Source organism: Apiospora kogelbergensis (assembly GCF_038363985.1).
Source record: "Apiospora kogelbergensis strain CBS 113332 chromosome Unknown utg000001l_segment0_segment0, whole genome shotgun sequence".
Taxonomy (NCBI): domain Eukaryota; kingdom Fungi; phylum Ascomycota; class Sordariomycetes; order Amphisphaeriales; family Apiosporaceae; genus Apiospora; species Apiospora kogelbergensis.
Genome location: NW_027117418.1, coordinates 323,977 through 345,415, shown reverse-complemented (window position 1 = coordinate 345,415; position 21,439 = coordinate 323,977). Strand labels below are relative to the sequence as shown.

General features: G+C 54.7%; 9 protein-coding genes across 9 annotated transcripts; 3 read left to right on the top strand and 6 right to left on the bottom strand.

The window, feature by feature from the left end:
* Positions 1-8: 8 nt before the first annotated feature.
* Positions 9-7,764, bottom strand: PG998_000105 (uncharacterized protein; the record flags this gene model as incomplete). The annotated part of the gene is made up of 10 exons (XM_066866923.1): positions 9-511; positions 599-2,168; positions 2,228-4,366; positions 4,437-4,679; positions 4,738-5,483; positions 5,559-5,934; positions 6,003-6,254; positions 6,286-6,583; positions 6,751-7,055; positions 7,108-7,764. 10 exons carry the CDS (start codon positions 7,762-7,764, stop codon positions 9-11), a joined length of 7,089 nt encoding a protein of 2,362 aa, XP_066735338.1.
* A 585-nt stretch (positions 7,765-8,349) lies between these two features.
* On the top strand, positions 8,350-10,299 carry PG998_000104 (uncharacterized protein; the record flags this gene model as incomplete). The annotated part of the gene is made up of 6 exons (XM_066866922.1): positions 8,350-8,634; positions 8,757-9,122; positions 9,157-9,759; positions 9,780-9,929; positions 10,030-10,119; positions 10,180-10,299. 6 exons carry the CDS (start codon positions 8,350-8,352, stop codon positions 10,297-10,299), a joined length of 1,614 nt encoding a protein of 537 aa, XP_066735337.1.
* A 376-nt stretch (positions 10,300-10,675) lies between these two features.
* PG998_000103 (Metallo-hydrolase/oxidoreductase) lies at positions 10,676-11,859 on the top strand (the record flags this gene model as incomplete). The annotated part of the gene is made up of 2 exons (XM_066866921.1): positions 10,676-10,770; positions 10,830-11,859. 2 exons carry the CDS (start codon positions 10,676-10,678, stop codon positions 11,857-11,859), a joined length of 1,125 nt encoding a protein of 374 aa, XP_066735336.1.
* A 421-nt stretch (positions 11,860-12,280) lies between these two features.
* PG998_000102 (uncharacterized protein) lies at positions 12,281-14,887 on the bottom strand (the record flags this gene model as incomplete). Its single annotated transcript, XM_066866920.1, has 5 exons — positions 12,281-13,360; positions 13,516-13,833; positions 13,904-14,218; positions 14,335-14,701; positions 14,781-14,887. 5 exons carry the CDS (start codon positions 14,885-14,887, stop codon positions 12,281-12,283), a joined length of 2,187 nt encoding a protein of 728 aa, XP_066735335.1.
* A 915-nt stretch (positions 14,888-15,802) lies between these two features.
* On the bottom strand, positions 15,803-16,543 carry PG998_000101 (uncharacterized protein; the record flags this gene model as incomplete). Its single annotated transcript, XM_066866919.1, has 1 exon — positions 15,803-16,543. The coding sequence occupies one exon, from the start codon at positions 16,541-16,543 to the stop codon at positions 15,803-15,805; it is 741 nt and encodes a 246-aa protein (XP_066735334.1).
* Positions 16,544-16,630: 87 nt separating this feature from the next.
* Positions 16,631-17,304, bottom strand: PG998_000100 (MFS transporter; the record flags this gene model as incomplete). Its single annotated transcript, XM_066866918.1, has 3 exons — positions 16,631-16,971; positions 17,040-17,129; positions 17,202-17,304. The coding sequence occupies 3 exons, from the start codon at positions 17,302-17,304 to the stop codon at positions 16,631-16,633; spliced, it is 534 nt and encodes a 177-aa protein (XP_066735333.1).
* A 40-nt stretch (positions 17,305-17,344) lies between these two features.
* Positions 17,345-17,827, bottom strand: PG998_000099 (mfs multidrug transporter protein; the record flags this gene model as incomplete). Its single annotated transcript, XM_066866917.1, has 4 exons — positions 17,345-17,407; positions 17,445-17,496; positions 17,549-17,625; positions 17,681-17,827. The coding sequence occupies 4 exons, from the start codon at positions 17,825-17,827 to the stop codon at positions 17,345-17,347; spliced, it is 339 nt and encodes a 112-aa protein (XP_066735332.1).
* A 1,048-nt stretch (positions 17,828-18,875) lies between these two features.
* Positions 18,876-20,173, top strand: PG998_000098 (uncharacterized protein; the record flags this gene model as incomplete). Its single annotated transcript, XM_066866916.1, has 3 exons — positions 18,876-18,942; positions 19,027-19,316; positions 19,376-20,173. Coding segments are annotated over 3 exons (1,155 nt in total), but the record flags the coding sequence as incomplete, so codon positions are not given.
* A 98-nt stretch (positions 20,174-20,271) lies between these two features.
* On the bottom strand, positions 20,272-21,218 carry PG998_000097 (short-chain dehydrogenase reductase family; the record flags this gene model as incomplete). The annotated part of the gene is made up of 3 exons (XM_066866915.1): positions 20,272-20,495; positions 20,578-20,930; positions 21,001-21,218. 3 exons carry the CDS (start codon positions 21,216-21,218, stop codon positions 20,272-20,274), a joined length of 795 nt encoding a protein of 264 aa, XP_066735330.1.
* Positions 21,219-21,439: the final 221 nt, after the last annotated feature.

Below are 21,439 nucleotides of genomic sequence, written 5' to 3'. Positions count from 1 at the left end.
GCGCGGACTCATCCACCCCCCAGGGCCCGGTCCGAGGCGGGCGGGTTGTACGCCGTGATGGGCCGATCCTGCACGCCGTCCAGAAGGTCGAACCGCGCCCCGGTAGCGGGCTGGCCGAAAGGCTGATTCGGCTGCGTCCAGAAGGGGTCTTCGTAGTCGGAAGGACAGTAGAACGCGAGAACGGCGTCGGGCGGGCGGATGCCGCGGCTCGGTGCCGTGAAGCCGAGCGTCAGAGCCAGGTGGCCCCCCGCCGACCAGCCCAACGCCACCACGCGGCGCCCATCGGGACGTATGTCGCGCCTCCGGAGCGCCAGCCGAGGCAGCTCGTTCCGGGCCCACGCCAGCGCGTCGCAAACGTCGCGCATGGGCCCGTCCTGCAGCGTCGTTTCGGGGCAAAGCCGGTAGTCGACGCTGACGGGGAGGAAGCCGGCCGCCAGCAGCATGTCGGTCTGTGCGGGCCGGACATCCTTGCGGCTGAGCATTACGTGACCGCCGCCGTGGATCATGAGGGCTGCGAGAGGAGCCACAAGAGGCTCAAGCGTCAGCGGCAGTCGGGGAAGAGGCGGCTAGTGGTGCCGCAGGGCTTTCTTGTGCTCACCGACCGGCCGGATCTCGACACCGCGGCTTTCCTTTGCTGGGTAGTATATATCGGCTTCGAGAACGACGTCGTCGTTATCGCCGCCGTTGGCGGTGGTGGCCCGCCCGTAAACCACGGTCTCCATTGTCGGCGCTGGCAGTTCCGCCATGTCGCTAGGCGACGCTGTGATGACGCGGAGGACGTGCGACTCCTCCGAGCTACCTCGCGTCCAGTCGGTCCAGCGGAATCCAGACTGCGAGAGAGTCTTTTGCCATAGCGCCTCGTCGGCTAACGCATACTGGCGACCGTCCTCGAAAAGCCACCATCCTTCCAAGAGGCCGAAGACGAGGTCGAACCAGAAAAGGCTACGCGTCAGTTCCACCAGGCACAGGACACCATCTGGGCGGAGGACAGCGTTGATGTTCGCACAGGATCGGGTTAAATCAGCCGTGGCGTGGATGCAGTTTGTCGAGATGACAATATCGTAATGACTAAGAAACTCCTGTTGCGGTTGTTGTTCGATGTTAAGAGTGGCGTAACGCATGAAACTGTATTGGCTGAATTTCTTGCGAGCCGCGGCCACCAAAGACGAGGAGATGTCCGTGAATGTGTATTCCAGCGTGGCCTTGGTGTTAACAAGGCACTCCAATAGATACTTCGTGGTGCCGCCCGTCCCTGCGCCCAACTCTAGGATCCGGACTGGTCCGCTCTCGCCCCTGCGCTCGACCAGATCCATGAGGTACCTGGCTAGGAGGACGGTTCCAGTTTTGAACATCGGCGCGTGCGCGTAGACGTTTCCCATCAGCTCCCGCGCGTCGGCGCTCCCGAACAGTATCACCAATGGATCAACCTTCCCAGTGAGGCAATCAGCCAACTTTGCACCTGTAGATGCTAGCAAGTTGTGCTCAAAGGCGTGTTGTGGGAAGTTGGCCACAATGGCTTGGTGAAGCTGTTTTGATAGGTTGCCTGGGACCGGTGTAGCAGTGCGGATAAAGCCATCATCTGAACCATGTCTTTCGATGATCCTGGCGTCCTCCAGTATCTCGTAAATACGTCGTTTGACCTTTTGGTGTTTGTCTAATACCGCAATATCGCGAACTCGATCCCTCGGCTTGAGCGTGGTCAAGGAGCTCCCCATTGCATCAAACGCCTCAACAACGTAGGCGACTACGAGCTCTCTCTGAGCCGGATACACGGCGGTGTAGAAGTCAGCAAAGTTCTCTTCTTGAGATACAGGATCAAACGCTTCTCGCACACCAGCGAAGCTGTCATAGGCACCCAGACTGGATTGAGAAGGATATCCGTTCGTCTTAGGCACACCATTGGTGTACCCACCGGCCTCCGCATGGGGCTTTCCTTGGGCATCGTCAGAGGATTCCGGAGTAAGGGTACCTGATGAAAGTGGGTAGGATGCGTGAAGACGCTTGGCGATAGCTTTCACATCCTGAAAGCCAGTGAACTCTTCGGATGAAATTTGTACGTCGAAGTGTTTCCTGAGCTCGCTCAGGACCTCGGTTGCCATCAAGGAATCAATCCCTAGGCTATCCAGCGAAGTGTCTGCAGTGATCTCGGCTGGTGGGATGTCCAAGAGCTGGCTCAAAACGTCCGAATTGTTTCCAAAGCGGCGACAGTATCGTCTTGGTCGCTGACCTGGACCAACCTAACGTTCTGGTCCTTGCCTTGGCGTTGCTGTTGACGGGGGATTGCAATGGAGGCTTCGTTCTGGCAAAGTAGATGGGACACCGACTGCACATCAACGAGCTCGCTGAAGGCTTCTGAAGGGATGTTGATGTCGAAGCGCCTCTTGATCTCACTGATAATCTCAGTGCTCATCAGGGAGTCCACTCCAAGAAACGCAAGCGTCGTGTCTCCCTTCACTTCTTCCATGGGCACCTCCAACACTCGACTAAACAGCTCGCGCACTTGCATGAGTACGACTTCTTGGCTGGCGGACGAGCCCTCGTCCTTCACAACAGAATCCTCAGCCATTCCAGCTATTGATTTAGGCAAACGATCTACCCCGCTTCCCAAGTGGTCTCGCAGAGACTCACGGGTGGGGGTCTGCACGGCTGTTGTCGAGGTTGCACCGCCGTTCAACTTCGCAAGTGTTTTTGCGAGTGACTTCATGGGGACGCTTTGAAAAATAGCTCCCAGTACAAGAGCCACCAACTCCCCATTTCGGGAATCAAATACGAAAATGTCGTTCACGAGAATCTTGCCTTCACATCGGTCAAAGCAGGAGTATGCTTTATAGGACTCGATGTCACGTCGGCTTTTGGTGTATGAGCCACCCAGTACCAGCTCCCCTATCTCGGTGCAGACGAATACTTCGTCAGCCGACTTCTCTGAAAGACAATTGACGTGGATCCCTGCGACCTGGAGGAAATTGTCCAGCACGATAGGGTCACAGCTGTCTTCGCCCATGACCGCTACCTGGCTATCGGGGCGTTTCACGAAGCCTACAGCCTCTTGCCCCCTAGAGAAGATTTGGGTAACTCCCCGATAGTAGGGTGCGTAGTTGACGACTTGACCGAAAACTTGGTAGATAATGTTGCCGCTCAGGCTGTGAGAACCTCGGGACTCGACCAGTTCGTCGACTTTGCCCTGGCTGACAAGGCGGCGGATGGATTTCATACGCGAATCATCAAATGGGCTGCCCTCGGATCTCAAGGAAACAGAACCGGAGGCGTGTTTGATAGAAGAGATTGCGCTTGGTTGTGCCCGACTGAAGACTGAAAACTCCCATGTGTCTGGCTTCCCATCCACCGGGCCAATCTGGAGAAAGAGACTGCGCGAGGAGCCGATAGACAGCGGTGATGATATCTTGAGGTTCTTGACGGACGGTATCGCGGATATCACTTTCCCGTTTGCAAGGGAGCTGGCCGCGCGGATAGCCACCTCGACGTACATGGAGGCGGGGCAAAGGCTTTGGCCCAGAACCGCATGGCCTTTTGTGCAGTGCACAAACATTTCGTCTGTCGTATCAATGGCAAAGGTCGAAGGGCCCAGTGGCTTCTGCTCGTATAAGGTGAGCAGCTGGCGTACCTGCTCCTGGACCTTCGTTTCGACTTGGGAGGCGTCTGGGGCCAAGGCCTTGGGACTGAGGTACTCGACCCAATGCGAGACCTTTTCGAATTGATAAGGTGGTAAATTAATCCAAGAGTATCGACCCTTGTTGCCGTGGAACGGCCAGTGCTGGACTTTCACGCCGGCGGCCCATAGGCTACTTGTAGCTCTCGCCAATATGCTGCGAGAATTGGGCGATCCGATGTCAACCGGCTGGAATACGTGGCTCTTCTCGATAGCGCTGGCTTCCAATGACCGTCTAGCCATGGCGACGACGGGAGATGCAGAACCAGCCTCAAGGAAAACACAGGGTCCCAAACGATCAATGGCCCTCAGAACGGCGTCATGAAAGTGAACGGGCCTCCGGCTATGCTGTACAATCTGCTCGGCACTCAGCGGCCGGTTCCAATCTTGGTCGGAAGTGCAAGACTCGATTTTGATGACTGGTTGGCGGAACTCAAGTGTAGCAGCGACTTCGAGAAGACCCGGCAGGATACCCTCCACGAAACGGGAATGAAACGCGTGCGTGTTCCTCAGCCGCACCACCTTCAGGTGGCCTCGGGGGTTGTCTGTACCGGCCATCTCCTCCACCGCGTCTATCGACGCTCGATCGCCAGCCAGGACAATCGTCTGCGGGCCGTTGTAGCACGCCACTTCGACCGCCAGCGAGGGGTGATGGTGTTTGGCCTTTTCCAGGACTACTTCCACGCTGCTCCAGTCGCCCTGTATCGATAGCATGGCCCCAGTCTCCCTGCCCCCAGTGCGACTGAATGAGACGAGCGCGCTCAGCAACAAATTGCAGTCCGTGCTTGAGGGAGAGGCCGCCGGCCAACACCAAGGCGGTGAGTTGGCCGAAGCTATGGCCGATGATGGTGTCCACGGTCACGCCGCAGTCCAGCCATGCCATCCCGCTCGCATACTGCAAAGCAAATAGCATGCAGTGCAGGCTGACCAGGTCCTCGACTGGCTCTGGGCTGAAGATGGCTGGATACAGACTGGGAAGACCCATCCTTTGACAGTCCTGCTCGCAATCATTCTTGTGGCGGATGTTAGAAATGGATGCAAATTGGTATGTTGAATGATGGATCACTTACTAGATGCTTCTGGAGCAAGGGACTAGCGCGAAACAGCTCCTCGTCTAAATGTACCGTCCTGCCGTTCTGCCCTCCTATGCAAAGAACGACAGGCAATCGGGTCGTTGAGCGGAAATGGGCTGGACTGGCTTGGCCGAGCTTGATGCCCACCTCATCCATGTTGGACGCCGTGAAGCTGTAATTGTACTCGAACTCACGGTTCTGCTTAATCGACAAGTTGTAGGCGAGACTTGAGACCGCCATGGATTCTTGGACTGTCTTGATGCTTGTGAGACTGTCCCTCAGTTTCTTGCAGTACTCGCCAAGGCTCTCTGCAGTCTTTGCCATGATGCAGAATGGCATCTCGGGATCAGATGCAATTGCGTTGGCCGTCTTTTGTTGCGCCGCCGAATCAACGCCCTTGAAAGCCTGTATCAAGATGGCAGCATTGCTGCCTGCTGCGCCATAATTGTTGACTACCGCAATCCGTCTCGGGGCCTTCCATGGCTGCGTTTTCTTGGGGATGATTATTTGATCCGGCTCCAATGGGGAAATCTTGGGATTGAGTCTGGTAAAGTTGGCCTGTACAGGAATTGTACCCTTCTGCATCATCAAGATGGTCTTGATCAGCGCGGCGGCGCCGGAGGACGCTTCCGTGTGTCCGATGTTGTCTTTGACCGAGCCTAGAAACAGTTCCTGTGTGCGGTCCGCGCCACCGAAGGTCCTGCGAATGCTTTCGCACTCGATTGGGTCTCCGACCGGGGTACCTATGGGTTGAGGTGAGCGCACGTTCGATGATTCATACAATCAACCTAGACATGAGATGGTGGAATATGGCTCACCTGTGCCATGGGCCTCGATGTAGCTGACCTCATGGGAATTGACTCCCGATATCGACAGAACCTTTCTGTAAAGGGCGCTTTGGGAGTCTGAAACGGGAACAGTAATCGGGGAGTGGTTAGACCCTTGATTGATGGCCGATCCACTGATGACTGCTAGTATTGAGTCGCCATCCTCGCGAGCGCGTTTCAAGGACTTCAGTAGAACAAGACCGACGCCTTCACCACGGCAATACCCATTGGCACCAGCATCGAAGGCTTTGGAGGCCCCGGTGGGGCTCAGAAAGGATGCAGCAGCCAGATTTTGATGCAGCGCTGGGCTCGTGATGATGTTTACACCGCCTGTCAAAGCCATAGAGCACTCGTTATTCTTGATGGCCTGTGCTATCCTGTCAGCGTGACTCTATAAGTAGTTCCAGCGGTTAATGAGTCCGACTTGGTACTCACGGTGACGGCTGCGTGGATCGCCACAGCTCCGGAGGAGCAGGCTGTGTCGTAGGTGATCGAAGGGCCGCTCCATCCGAAGTAATGACTAACACGCCCGCTGATAAAAGCGCGGAGAGTACCCAACGCAGAGAAAGCCGTGGCGTCGTGCGAGGCGATGTTGTCGCCGTAGTCCACCGCGCCCACCCCGAGGTAGCATCCGACATCAACAGAAGACATGCCACGCGTTGCGGTAACGCCGAAATAACCCGACGACTCGAGTGCCTCGTATGCCACCTGCAGCAACAGTCGCTGCTGGGGGTCCATGCTTGGCCTCGCGGCCCGAGATGCCAAAGAAGCGGTGGTCGAAGTGGTCCGGGTTTCGGACGAAGTTTCCCCACATGGGCCCTCGGGGCTCGCGGGAGACCTCGGCTGCGTCGAATCGGCCTGAGGGGAGAGGACGAACTGCCGAGTGCCCGGCACTGAGCAACTCCCAGAATTCCTCGAGCGAGTCGGCATCTGGGTAGCGGCAGGCCATGCCCACTACGGCCACAGATGACCCATTCGATTCACCGTCGGTGACTTGCGCGGCGTCATCTGTCCCCCTGTCCCGGTTTTGCCATTGGTGCCTATGCCACTGACTGATGGGGATGTTCCGGCCAATGAACGAGGAATTACGGCCTCGGCACCGACACGGGCAATATCGCTTCCTCGAATGCCGCAATACATGGTGGCTTGGTGTACTGTCTCATACCACTGGCATTGTTCTAACAATATTGAATCCAGTGCGATGTTCTCTAGAGAGCCGTGCGAGATGAGTTGACCATCGATGTTGGACCGCAGAGGCATGTTTAAGCGTTCAGGTCCTGGCAATTGGAAGCGCGTATCCAGCTCGAAGAGCTGTTTCAGACAAGCAACGGATTTCTCGAAAGCCGATCGATTGTGATAACGCCCCTGGATTCTCAACACCTGTACGGAAAAGTCCAAAGATGATAGTTGCGACTGTATGCGACCTGCTTGGCTTTGCGACATGGTGACCGTAGCCCGACGGATGTCCGTCACGCATGCAATGTATGCCTACAAAACTGCTGTCAGCAATAATATTTCAACCGACTTTGGTGCAACGTACGTCAGGATAAGTGCTTAGAACCTCTTTGAGAGTGCTGTATCCGTCTGGTGAGTCCCAAGCAACCGAGGCGAAGGCAGGTTCGGAGCCGGAGCCCCTGAGCCTCAAGTCATCCAGCTCCACAAGTGCACCAATACAAACGGCGATTCGAAGAACGGTAGCTGTTGTTTGTTCAAATTCTGCTTTTGCTCTCGCGGATGACACGGCGGCGGCCGTCAAGAACCCGAGACAGAACCCTTGGATGTCTTCTAGGCTGGATGTCGGTCGTGCGTCGCTGCTTGAAAACAAGGCGGTGCCGACGCTAGTTGTGGCCAGGCGCCAGAACTCGACAACTTGGAAAATCACATTGACCACATCTAACGAGACGATTTGGTGCTGCGCGGCTGAAGCTTCTATCCTGGTGCCATCGCCTCCCTCGAGGAATTGGTGCAGACATCGCAGTTGCTCATCTCCGCGGACATCTCGAAGGTCGGGCAGAGCTACAACGATAGTAGCCCACAGCGCTTCCAGTTCGGCGACGATCCCAACAATGAACTGTAAGTCGGGAGTGCGCGTAATGACATCGCGGAGCTCCTTGAAGTCCTTTGAGGTGATATTGGAGCGCTTGGGGGCGACTACTAGTAGGGACTTCCGCTGTACAGCCCCGTTCACTGGCCACATATCGACGGGCCTTTGATGAAAAGATTGACAAATAAGAATGATATGTAACTGTCCGACGTTGAATCGCTAACAGTCACGAGTCGCTTTGGCTACAAATTGCTGTCCTATATGACCTTCTCTGGGTAAAGTCACTTAGGTGTGTAAAGGAGCCTAGGCGAGCCGATTTGGGTTGAGTCGTCATGACATAACGGCATATCATCGGGAAATGATGTAGGGTCCACGTGACGTTGGAAGACACATGCCAGATGCTCACTTTGTTTCCTTTGGGGTCCACTAGGCGTTCTGTGTTGCTCCGTGTCAGACGCATTGAAGCACTCGGTGTTGACTGACATTACTCGGGGTCGTGTCCTCACAACAACCCCGGACCTAATTCAGAAGCCACAATGCACCAGAACATCAGAGAACGCCCCTCAACTCGACGTACGTTTCGTTGTTTCGATCTCAATGAGTCTAACTTATAGTTGAAAGATTTGGGAATGCTGTTTTTGTGAGGTATTACCGCTTCGCTACATCGATTCGTTATCTCGGCCAAGACCTCTGTACTTTTGCAAAGGGAAGCAGCAGGTCAGAAATTACACTGAAACAATGTATGCTCGGTTCAATACAGGGCTGCAAGGCTGGTTGCCTTTGGCCCAGATGCTTCTGGTACTTGGAGTCGCTGGAATATTGTTGCATGTCGCCCGCGTCTACTGGCGGCTGGGTCATGTCCCAGGTCCATTCTGGGCTAGGCTGACCAATATCCAACGAATCGTATGGGTCAAGTCTGGTATCGCTCACGAGAAGCATCAAGAGGTTCACGATAGGTATGGGGATATTGTGCGCTTCGGCCCCAACATGATTTCCCTCGGCGACCCTGACTGGATACCTCTCGTATATCCTACTCGGCCTGGATTTCCCAAGGCAAGCCCCTGATCCCCTTTTGGACTGATGAAGTCCGTTTTTTTGTTGGTAATGCCTAGACAGACTTATACTAACGACGCCCCTGGACACAGGGCAACTTTTACCGCACCCTAATGCCCTACACACGAAAAGGGGGCGCTTTGCCGGCAGTATTCAACACGCGCGACGAGACTTTGCACAGGCAGATTAAGACCCCAATTGCGCCGCTATTTTCCATGTCGAACACGTTGCCGCTTGAATCATTTGTAGATCGTACAATCAAAGTAATGACGGATCAGCTGGACGAGCGGTTCATAGACTCACAAGCAACGTTCGACCTGGCAGATTGGCTGCAATATTTTGCCTTCGACGTGATGGGCACTCTGACCTTTTCCAAGCGCTACGGTTTCTTGGAGCAGGGAAGAGATGTTGGGCAGATGTTGAGCACGATCTGGGATTATATGAAGACAGCGGCACCGGTCAGTTTGAATTCATAACAGACACGATAGCGAGCTGACCATTGACTCCTTCAACCATCAGATGACCCAAATCCCATGGTTTGATGAAATATGGTACAAGAACTCCTTTACCGCTCTGTTTCGCAAAACTACTGGCTTTTCCATCCTAAGCATTGTTGGCAAATGCATCGCCGAACGAAAAGAGGCACAAAAGTCAGGCAAAGGGGCCGAGCATGGCCGTGGTGATCGAGACATGCTCTCGCAGTTCTTTGAGATCGCCGCCAATAACCCCAGTCTCCCCCAATGGTGCGTGTTTTCCCCACTGAAGCTATACCCCTCCCACCGGAATCACTGCTTACCTATCACCCGGATACGCTGCAGGTGTGTCACTGCGTGGACCTTTTCCAATGTCATCGCCGGGTCCGACTCTACCGCCGTTGTGATGAAGACTATATGGTACAACCTCTTGGCGCATCCCAAAACCATGCAAAGCCTCCTCGAAGAGCTCCGCCAGGCCGACGCAAAGCGCCCTATGGCAAAGCCATACCCAGCCTGGAGAGACGTCTGCGACTTGCCGTATCTCGACGCCTGCATCCAGGAGGGCGTGCGGATGCATCCGCCGTTCTGCCTCCCATTGGAGCGTGTGGTTCCGGCGGGGGTATCACAATAGGGGGCAAGTTCCTCCCTGAGGCGACCGTGGTAGGCATGAGCCCGTACGTCGTCAACCGACACAAACCTACCTTCGGCCAGGATGCAGAGGACTGGAATCCTGATCGATGGATGGTGCCGAAAGAGCTTAGACAGAAACGCGAGGCAGCGATCATGACGGTAGGAATACACAATGTCCCCATCTCACCTCCCCATCTCCCTCTGGCTCGGACCACCTGTAGATAATGAACAACGCGCCCCTGCTGACACATAAATATAGTTCGGTGCCGGGAGGCGAGTGTGCCTTGGACGGCATATTGCGATGCTTGAATTGAAGAAGATCGTCCCAGCTTTGCTTCTGCGCTACGAGGTATGCAAATTCGATGGCCTTCCAAGTTTATTCACCTGACCTGATTTGTCTTAGTTCCAGCTCCTTGACCCCAAGAGATATCGTTTAGAAAACTCTTGGTTTTTCCGACAGTGGGGAATTGATGTGAAAGTGAAGAAGCGCGTATCAGACCAGGAGTCCTCCAGCGATCGCGCACCGTAGTTAGCACAACTCTGTAGTGCATCGTTCCCCCTTGCAGTGGTCTGCGAATAGGGGCTTCGTATTGTTTACCAGATGGTTATGTAGTTATTATCTGACTCGTCCCACCCATAGCTTGTTGGTTACGTGGCCAATGGCCATCTAGGATATTCCAAATACTCGGGGTCCGGGAGCATGGGGGCCGAGTTGCAACTCTGGGTCGAGACATACCGCTGCTTATTTACTACATAATACCAATTTGATCATGCTGTCTATCTTATAATAACCAGATGCAGACCTTGATATTGGTGATGAGCATGCCTACGAATCCCAATCAAATATCACTAGATACACCTTATCTCCGAACTTGGACCGTTTTAGATATTTCCTCCCAGCGAACATGGCCTCAAGTACATATTTAGCGCAGCCCAAATTGCCTCCGCCACTGCATATACCGTCTTCGTCCGCCACGGTTACTGTCAAAGTTATTGACTCGTGGGTGACTAGCAGGCCTACCTATTTCCCCTCCTACTCCTTGGCCTGACTTCTTGTAGAACTACCTCTCTATACCTGGACCCGCCACTGTTCTGGAGGCCTGAGATCAAAGGACTGCAAGGCCTCAATGTGCCCATCTATTGTTTCTTGATCTCGCATGGGGAACGCCACGTTCTTTTCGACCTAGGCGTCCGGCGGGACTGGGACCAGTACGCACCCAAGACAGTCGACCTCATTCGACGCACAACGCAGTGCCATACGGAGAAGAACGTGTCCGAGATCCTGGACGCCCACGCGGAGCAGCGGGCCGCGGCCGGCGACGACTCGGCGGTGCGTAGCACGGACGTCGAGGCCGTGGTCTGGTCCCACCACCACTTCGACCACATCGGCGACCCGTCGACCTTCCCGCCCGAGACGGACCTGATCGTGGGCCCGGGCGTGCGGCAGCTGTGCTGGCCGGCGTACCCCACGGACCCGGACGCGCTCGTGCTCGACGCGGACGCCACCGGCCGCGCCGTGCGCGAGGTTGATTTCGCGCGGGACCCGCTCCGCATCGGGCGCTTCGCCGCCTGGGACTACTTCGGCGACGGCTCGTTCTACCTGCTCGACGCCCCCGGGCATGCCGTCGGCCACCTCGCGGCGCTGGCCCGCGTCACGGCGGGGGCACCTGGCCAGGACGACGACACGTTCGTTTTCATGGGCGCCGACGCCTGCCACCACCCGGGCGTCCTCCGGCCCAGCGAGTACCTGCCTCTGCCGTCGCATGTGCCGCCGTTTGCGGCCAATCGCTATCTGCATGGGTGCCCCGGGGAGGTTCTGCAGCGTCTTCAGTCTAGCGACAGCCCGGTCCAACCGTTCCTGACGGTCTCGTCAGTGCTTTTTCCGGACTACGAAGCGGCGCAGGATACGGTTCGTAAGATAATGGAGTTAGACGCCTCTGAGAACATCTTCATTATCCTCGCCCATGATGAATCAATCAAGGATCAGATTAATCTGTTCCCGGAACCCATCAACAACTGGAAGGCCATGGGGCTCAGTTCACGAACGCGCTGGCTCTTCTGCAAGGACTTTGCCAAAGCTCTAGAGTAGGCTTTGCTTGTGATGGGTTGGCAGCTTGACACCGAATAGTACAATGCAAGACCAAATGCTCGTATATATATGTCTATCGTTTACCGCTTCGGTAAAACGAGATCAATATCATTTCAACGCATGCTATCTTTGGCGAAAGCTGCAAGTCTACTGTACCCAATTAACTGTTACGATCTTGTCTAATTCATTGCGAAATGCTATGGATTGCTCCATCCCCATCAATTATGATTGATTTCTTACGGTTCGATGTCAAGCTGTCAACCCAGTAGAAGGGAGACCTTATACAATAGCTGACTCCCAAACATGTGTACGCGAATAAGAGCCAGCATCTAATCCTCCTCATGCGCACTATAGTTCAGTATACGGGGCCATGGTCGGAAGTCGCGTCTTCAACAAAGGCATCCCATGTTGCCTGGTCTTGTTAGCCACTTGTCATTGTATAATGAACGCCAGGGTGGTGTTTTGCGTATGTCTGTGGCAAGACGTGGGGTGAGGGAGTGTAACTTACCCAGTCAAACTCTGCGTCCAGCGAATTCTTGTCCAAGGAAAACACCAAGTCAAAACCATCAAAGCGTGGACTGAAATCGGATGGTTCTTGTGGGGTTTCTGGTGATACCCCAAGCGAGGTGTCTGTCCCGGCGGGCGCCATAGAATCACGTAGATCGGAGAGCAAAGAGAGGAGTGATTGATGTGTCTTGGACGCCTCATCGCAAACCTGTGCGGCTTCATCCCAGTAAGCACACGATTGCTCTAGTGCATGCATCAAGGCAGCGCCGTCGTCCGTAGCTGCATCGAGGCTCAAAGCCCTCCGTCGCAGTTCCATCTCCAAAATCAAAGTCATGGCCGCCAGCATCAAAATCTGCCGTGTGAGTGCCAGTCGGTAAAATCCGGGGTCAAGGCCTTTCTGTAGGGCCAGCAGTGCGAGCGCAGACGAGATGCATCTGTCCTTGGAAAATTTGAACTGGGCATCTACGCTTGCTCTTGCCAGGAATCTCCTGTGGAGAATGATGAGGCCCTTATAGTATAGGCAAAGTAAACTGATACTGGTGAAATAGTTCTTATTAGCTCGAAGGGCTTTTTCTGGACCCTTTTCCACAATGCTGCTGGATCTCATATGCACGGGGAGGTTCTGGTAAGTATTCTCCAAGTCCTGGTCGATGTCAAGGACGGTTTGATATGAACCGAGATGCGGCATGCAATTGAAGTCGGCGATTTGGCCGAGGGACCGAAATAGACGGCCCTTGGCAATGAGATACGTCGCCTCGGTATCTTCAGTGAGCGGCCTCGACGGGGACAGGACTGTGGTCTTCTGAGTTAGCTCCCAGTTGTGCAGATTCCGTGGCTCCGCAGTGTCAGAGTAGATCGAGGACATCAGGCGTGGGAACCCCCCGACGAAGGAGACCATCTCGTCCATGCCGACTACGGACGACCAGGTGCGGCGCCGGTACTCTGCTTGCACAACTGTGATACCCGAGAGGTGCGATGCTGCCAGAGTGTCAGTCTAATTCGTTGCGTAGCCTGTAATGCTAGGGGTGAATTGGACGAGGAAGATGAATGGAGCAGTCACTGACGATCACGATGATATCCCTATAGGCATGGTGTCAGCATGTTAACTCCAAGGCAGAAATCGAGCGAGGAAACGCATTCAAAGCATACCATGTTGATGGCGGCTCGTACGATAACACCCGTCATAATCCAAAGCCCGCGGTTATTGTCGTCTTTCCGATTAAGCTCTGCGGTGGCGTTGAGTCGCAGGGCCTCGACGGTGTACTGCACGCATTTCGAAATGTCGCCGCCTTGCAGGCATTGGGCTGCGCGCAACCGGTACTTCTGGAACAGGACCTCGGAGAGGCCCGCGTACTCCGCCGGCTCCCCGTACTGCATGTAGGCAAGCATTGCAGTGCCTAGGATGGAGAACAGTAGGCCCAGCCATATCAGATTCGTCGCGGATGGGTCCTTCCAGTGATCTTCATACTATCGCCAGTGAGTTGAGGGGGGAACACGGAATGACTTGAAGATAGAAGGAGCTAGTGCAGAATCATACCTCGCGCATAAATGTCTCCATATGAAGAATAGCTGGCCAGAACTGTGAGCGAATATTGTTCATTGATGATGGGGGTAGCAGCGGAGACCTACGAGGGACAGAGATGGGGAACTCATCATGATCGAAAAAGTAGTTGACCAAACGGCTGGCTTCAAGCTTCGGCGGAAGGGACGAGAGAATCTCTACGCGGTCGATTGGGTTCGCCTGGCTAAAAAGCAGGCTTGTACCATCCACCGTATGCGGTAGAGCAAGTTGCAGGTACGGATCTGCTTCACGCTCCTGCTCTTGACCCCAGGTCTTCTTCAATTCGTTTATCTGGAAAACATCGTCAATGAAGCTCCGAGAGGGAACGGATGACAGAAGCCAGTTATGGGAAGAGGCATGGGCAGCTGAGAAAGGAATCGGATAAGAAAAGGAAACTCTTGTGGCACCTCTTGCAGGACCGAATACCAGTCTTGCCCGCCGACATAGACCGAATGGGCACCGTCAATCATCGTCTTTGGACAGACGGTGGAGTTCTCAGGACCACATGAAGCGACGGCCAGCGCCGAGGCCGGGCCGGACACAGGGCTCTCGGACGCAGATGCAGAACTGACTGATGGCTGAGAGGCCTGCTCGCGGTCTGCGATCAACTTCTTGACCATGTCTTCCAGATGGTCAATGCGCTGGTGCATGCCATCCCCATGGCTGCCGCGATGGACGGCAGACACGGCATTCTTGGGCCCGCGGAACTCGCAATTGGTCTGTTCGTTGCGGGCCGAGCAGTTCTGGCAGGGCTTCTCGCGATTGCATTTTAGTCTGGCAGTAGTGTCAGTCAACCAGCCATGGCACGTTTATGGGGGGGGACACAAGGTTGCTGAAGGCTTGGGCCACGTACTTGCGCATGCGGCAATTGTCACATGATAAAGGCACACGAGAGCGCCGATTTGCGGTGATAGGCTGCTTGGAAACTCGGCCAGAGGACGGCCCGCCACGGAATTGCATGATGGCCACTTCGTCTGGCTCGGATGCTGTGTCCTCTTACCTCTGACGAAGGAGGGCAGAGACGGGAGTGCTGGAGGTCGGGGAGGGCAGCGGAGGTTCCAGCAGGCCGACAGGAACCCCTCGCCATGGGTTGTTCTTAAATCCATGGAGATTGCGGGCTTACGTGTACTGTACATGATGTGTGGCTGACACCCCCGTCACAGCATGGGGGTACATCTTAAAAGCGGTGTCGAGCCTCAGCTTGATAAGCACGCATAATTATCTCACGCACGGAACCGAGCACGCCAGGTTCGGTTTACCCTATCCATCAAATCCGCCGTTCCGACGGGCCCAACCTAGGACTTTCGTGTTACTTCGCTAATTCTTATTAAATAACAGGAGGTTCATAAGCAACAAGAGGCTGGCTAATAGCCTATACTTGGCCAGCTGGGAACAGGTGGCTGCAGATGGCTGCATTAGTGGCAATGGTGAAAAGGGGCTGTCACAATTGAGGGAGGGCCAGTGCGTTAAGTATAGTGTCACAAAGTCACATGCAACGAAGAGGTACTAAGGCTCAAATTCACTGCCACAAGGCGATGGCTTAGATAGATTTAATCAGCGTTTGTGGCATCCAAGCGGTATACTATGTGATGTTCCAGTTGAAGACCGGGATCAGTTCACGGGTGTGTTCCCCCTTTTTCTAAGAGCCAACACCAACTACTTTGTTGTTCGGGTTGTGTGTTTTCAAGATGGTAGATTTCGACGCAAGGGAGCGACGGATGAATACCACTGAGATATAACAGTCTACTTTCAGATCCAAGCGGTAAGGGTCGCCATGATAATGTCATTAGTCGTCAAGCAACGCAATTGCAATACAACTCTACTGACCAATAACTACGTAGAGTGTTACATAGTAATGGTATATAAGCCGGATCTCTAAGCTTCCTTTCTCGCGTTGATTTGAACCCATCTCATTGCCGCGGCAGATAGAAAAGTTACACAAGCAAATCCCGTCGCAAGATACATGACATTGTCGAAAGTGTCGCTGTACGCGAGCCGCACGGCTGGCAGCGACGCCGATGGTACGGAGTCTTGGATATCTGCGGCAGCCGCCCCGGCTTGGGTCAGTGACTCCACGTCGGCGCCGGGCACATGTAGAGACAGGAAGTGCCGCAGCCTGGAGCTGAAGATGACCTGGGCGAGGGACAGGGAAACAGCCCCGCTCAGGTTTTGGGAAAAGACCACCAGCGACGTCGCGACGGCAATCTCGTGGCTCTGCACGCCATGCTGCACTGCCAGAATCGGGATTTGGAACCCCAGGCCCTGGAAGCCCTGGAGGATCTGATAGCCCACCCGGCTGCCGGTTGTCGAGGTTGGCGTCAGTGTGGAGAGCAGCCCTGTGCCGACCGAGGTGAAGGCAGCCCCTGCCAGGGCAAATGGCACGTAGTAGCCCACACGGGCGACTGAAGAGCCGTCAGCACCCGAAGTTTCTTCGATTGACAGAGAGAGACCGTGAAACTTACCCAACGGCCCCGTAATGATTGTCACGACCATATTGGTAATGACCTGAGGCAACATATCGACCCCGCTCTGTACTGGCGACGCGCCCAGGACAGATTGGAAGTAGACAGGCAAGTAATACGACGTCGTAAAGACAGAGCCAATCAAACAGCCCATATTGAGACAGCTGCTCCACTGCACCGCCCGTCAGATAGTCAGCACATGTACAGATCTCAAAGTGCCAAGAGGGTGCAAAACGGGCAGCTACGTACAACAACTCGTCGCGCAAGCAGTGATAGGGGGAATCATGGCCTCTGCGCCTCTACAATGTTCCCAGAAGAGGAAAACGAGAAGGTTGCCAAATGCGCCGCAGAAAAGTCCGATGATTGTTGGACTGGCCCAGGGATAATACGTCCCACCCCTCTGGAGTGCCAAGATGAGCATGATGACAGCGGGAGTGAAGAGTACGAAGCCTATGAGATCTAACTTCCGTAGCTTTTGTAAGAGGGTGTAGGATCCACCCCCCACAATGCGATAATGTGGCATCGGAACAAGCAAGAGGAAAAGAGCAATGACTGCGCCGCAAGGCAGATTGATATAGAAGCCTAATAGAGATTAATCAGCGTCGTCCAAAGATTTCGTCGCGTCTTTTAAGAGGTGTTCGTACACCAACGCCAGGTTGTATACTCGGTCAAAGCACCGCCAATGAGGGGCCCTGCGAGCAGGCCAAAGAAAGACAATCCCATGAGGATAGCCCGAAGCCCTTCGCATCTCTTTCGTCAGTCTTCGTCTTGTTACTGTCACGTTATCTTCAGTTGAAGTCGGTGATACTTACCGGCCTGTCTCTCCGCCTGCACAGTCAAAGCTATAATCGTATATGCCCCGTTGAGGAGCCCCGAAGCGCCCAACCCAGCCACGGCACGGCCCGCAATTAGCATCGTCGACGATACAGCCGCACCACAGATTGCAGAGCCCAGTTCAAACACGGCAAAGAATGCCAGGAAGGTCCACTACCACAAGCCTGTCAGCATCGCGATTGAGCTATTAGCGATTGCGCTTGGAACGGGCAGATACGTACTTTGATACTGAAGTAAGTGAAGATCTTGCCGCTAAGAGGCTGAAAAGCGCAGCTGTCCAGTAGTATTAACCAAGGGCATACGGTTAATAGAATATCAGACTCACTTGGCTAGAAGGTATGCAGTTCCGTACCACCCGATGTCGTTGAGAGAATGGAAGTCACTGGTGATCTTTGGAGTGGCCTATCAGGCAAAGTAAGTACCTGGCTAGGTGAAAGTCCACGGACTGATGACTCACGGTTGCGACGATAGAAGAATCGAGTAGCATTAGGAAAACTGCTAACGTCAAGCTAAACATAACGAGGAACAATCTTGTACCTGAAAGGATGGTCTGTATGTCGCCTTGCGGCTCATCCACATCCACATCTTCCCGTTTCGAGGGCATTTCTTGTATTGACTTTTCCATAGCAAGAATGGTGGTAAAACGCAAGAACAATAACAAAAGCAAGGGTTGCCAAGAATGATATACCAGTGTGCTTATAGAGTAGGCTCTCGAGGTAGACTCCTGGAACGAACGGAGTCGCAGTCACTGCTGCCAGGGCGTGCCCATCTCTAGTCTGTTATCCAGATACAAACACCGAAAAACCTTACATCTCCCGCTTGAGTCCCCCAAAATCGCACCATAGCAGGTCATGCATCTTTCCAGGCTGTTACGCGTTTTAGGAATAGGGTTCTCGAACTCCGCGGACTTAGAACTGGACACGCACACAATTCTTATCTGAACCTGTTGCACGTGTAGGATTACGGAGGATTACGGAGGATCCTGCCCTCAAGGGCCATACCCGTATTGATTTTCGAACCAGCTATGTCGGCGAATGAAGGAATGCATTGTAAGTCCGTGGAGTTTAGATTCTGACATAATACGGAGCAATTGAAGCTTTTGCTAGCGGCACAAACCATGGTTCATTTATCTCTCGACGTCGGTTCCGCCATCTTTGCGCAACCTCGGGACAATTTGTCCCGATAAGGCTGGGTCCAGTATGACATGCATGAAATCAGTGAGAGTTATGGGATCTCATCAGACTCGTTGTCGTACGGCTAGCCAACGACCAACAACCAATGGGGATTACGACCGAGGCGAGCACCCTATTCAGCCGCGCGGTCATACGATAAATGCATAGATGTTACCCGCCTGTCCTTTCACTCTGACTCAGACCACCTAGCCACCACGTGTAACCGAGCTCTTCATTATTGTCTGACATGCATTCAAAGGATTAGATAGGAAGGAAATCCCACCCCCACGGACCAATCGTACACCAGCGATTGCCCTGCAAGAAAGGACCAATCGGTGCACCAAGCATCGTGGGCTGGGATTCATTCAAGGGCCTGGCCTCTTGGCCTCTTGGCTATATAGCAAGTGGGTTCCGGTCCACCAAAAGCGCAAGAACAGGTAACGCCCATATGTTGGTTGCATTGCAAACCCCAGTGTCGAGATGAACCGCCCCAGGAGGAACTGGACAACCAAGGAAGACAACATCCTGCGAGAGATTGTTAAAACTGGTGAGTGGGACATCCCGTAACGGGGCGCTAGCGTCGCTCTCCTTGGAAAACCATCCAAAAGTAACCTGTCCTTGTTTTGCCCAGAACTGTACAACAACCGGCCGTTGCTTTGGCGCGAGCTGGCCAAGCAGATCCCCGGGCGGTCCAACAAGGACTGCCGGAAACGATGGTGGAACAGCTTAGCGGGGGGGACGGTGAAGGGCCCGTGGACCCCTGAAGAGGACCGGCGGCTCTGCGAGGCCGTTGCTAAGTATAAGACAAACTGGGTGAAGATTGCCGCCTTCGTAGGCTCCCGCTGTGGCGACCAGTGCTCGAGCCATTGGCGCCAGGCGTTGAACCCCAGTATCAACTACTGCGATTGGACCAAGGAGGAGGTGGGTAGCCCGGCGGCACCGTTACTGATTGATACATCCTCGCTAAGTGGCTTCTACAGGATGAGCAGCTCCTCCAGGCCGTGCGCCACCACGGCACGAACTGGTCCACCATCGCGACTTTTCACACGCCCGAGCGGACTACGTTGGCCTTGAAGAACCGCTACTGGAAGCTGCGTGCCCTTTTAACGAAGTCGCGGGAGCAGGCTGCGACGCAGAGCCGCTCAAGTGCCGATGACGAGTCCGAGGACGACGACGCTGAAGAGGATGATGATGACGATGTGGAGGAAGAGGTGATTGGGGTGCATCCGGATCCGTATGTGCAGTCCGTCGGGAAATGCAGTGATCGGACTAGCCGGCCTGCTCTATGTTACCCATCGGACCCTGTGAAGTTTCCTCACGCATGGAATGAGCCGGCCCACGGCAAGAATGCCGCCCAAAGCGAGACTCAATCTCCCCTTGTGACGCCCAAGTCGTGGCTCGGGGGTCTGGTTGATGATCAGCCACTAGAGGACGGGGGCGGCACTCAGCTCTACTGCCATGGAGATATGTTCGATATCACCAGCAGCAACGGCGAGGCCATGAGCCTCGACTTCGGCATGCTAGATGGGACCATGGCTATCGGGGCCGAGCCAGCCCACGCCGGCAATGCTCTCGGCGAGGCGCTGGAGCGGTCGGGCCCTGACTCGCCGAAGCTGGGTCCGATCACGCCTCAGTCAATGAGTAACAAGTCCGAGCCCATGCCAATCGATCCAGACTTGGAGAAAATTGGGACTGGGCCAGGGTTGCGTCAAGTCTCGATCAGTCTTGCATGCACGACTGGGGAGCTGAGCCACGTCATGTCCCTCATTGCGGGGACGGGGTTGAATTTAAGCATCAAGATAGACAGTAGCCATAGATAGACATAGCATTATACGATATTGAAGACTCGTGATTCCACTCTAACACCAACAGATCTTCACAACTCAAATCGGGAAAGCATGGCCCCGGCGAGCTTGTCAAAGATCTTTCTCCTGCGATCCACTAAGTCCATGTACACCTCCCGGGGCTCGGTGGCAATGGAACCAACCACGACCATTTCGTCGCCCTTCAAGAGCTCGCTGTAGGCTTCCTCGGTGAACTTTTCGACCGGCATGCCCAGAGCGCGGCCGTTCTCAACGCCCATCCAGTCGTGTAGCTCCGCTATATCCCCAGGGTCAGTCGTATTCTGCCATGACTCTGCTATTTCCAAGAGTAGGAGGGGGATCGAGGTTTTTGGTCTTACTCTGCACCACCGGGGGATAGATTTCGATGATTTTGGTGGACTTCTGGCGGTTCTGCGCACGGCAGCAATCTACGAAGGCGGTCAAGGCCGCCTTGGAGGCGGAGTAGGCCGCCATGGTCGCAGCCGGCACCAGGGCCAGGTGGGTGCCGGTGACGATAAGGCCGGTGGGGTGGGGCTTGGATTGGAGGTGCGGCAAGAACTTGATCATCAGGTTGACGATGCTCGTGAAGTTGACGTTGACCTCCTGGTGGAATTTGGCGAGGTCGAACTCCAGGGGCCGCGATAGGCGCGTGGCGCTCTGGACACCCGAGTTCAGGAACACGCAGTCGAGGGAGGGATAGTCGGAAAGGACTCTGTGGCGAGCTCTGTTAGCACCTGCAGTGGTGCAGTGATAGAGGGGGCGAACGTAGAGCGGCAGGTTACTTTTCAACAAACGCGTCGAGGTTGGCGTGGTCGGTGATGTCAACCCTGATGCCACTGGCCTTGTCCGCGCCGTGCTTGCCTACGAACTGATCGATTCGATCCTGGCGCCGACCGCACACGATGACTTTCGAACCCTCGGCCACCAGCTTCTCCGCCATGGCGGCGCCGATGCCCGAGGTGGCGCCGACGATCAAGACCGTCTTGTATGTGAAAGGCATCGCGAACAAGGGCAGGAAGGCTGGGGTAATGTTGGTGTTTCGCGTGCAATTGCAGTTGTAAGGGGCTTCAGCTACTCTTTGGGGAGCTCAACTTGCCCCTCGATTCGCAGCTGTCTTATATATCACGTCGGTTCTATACGGTGGTACAGCATACTGTTTGTTACCTTGGGAGACGCCAACCCAATGTAGTTAGCCTTCCGGATGGGAAGTCACTGTGCGCC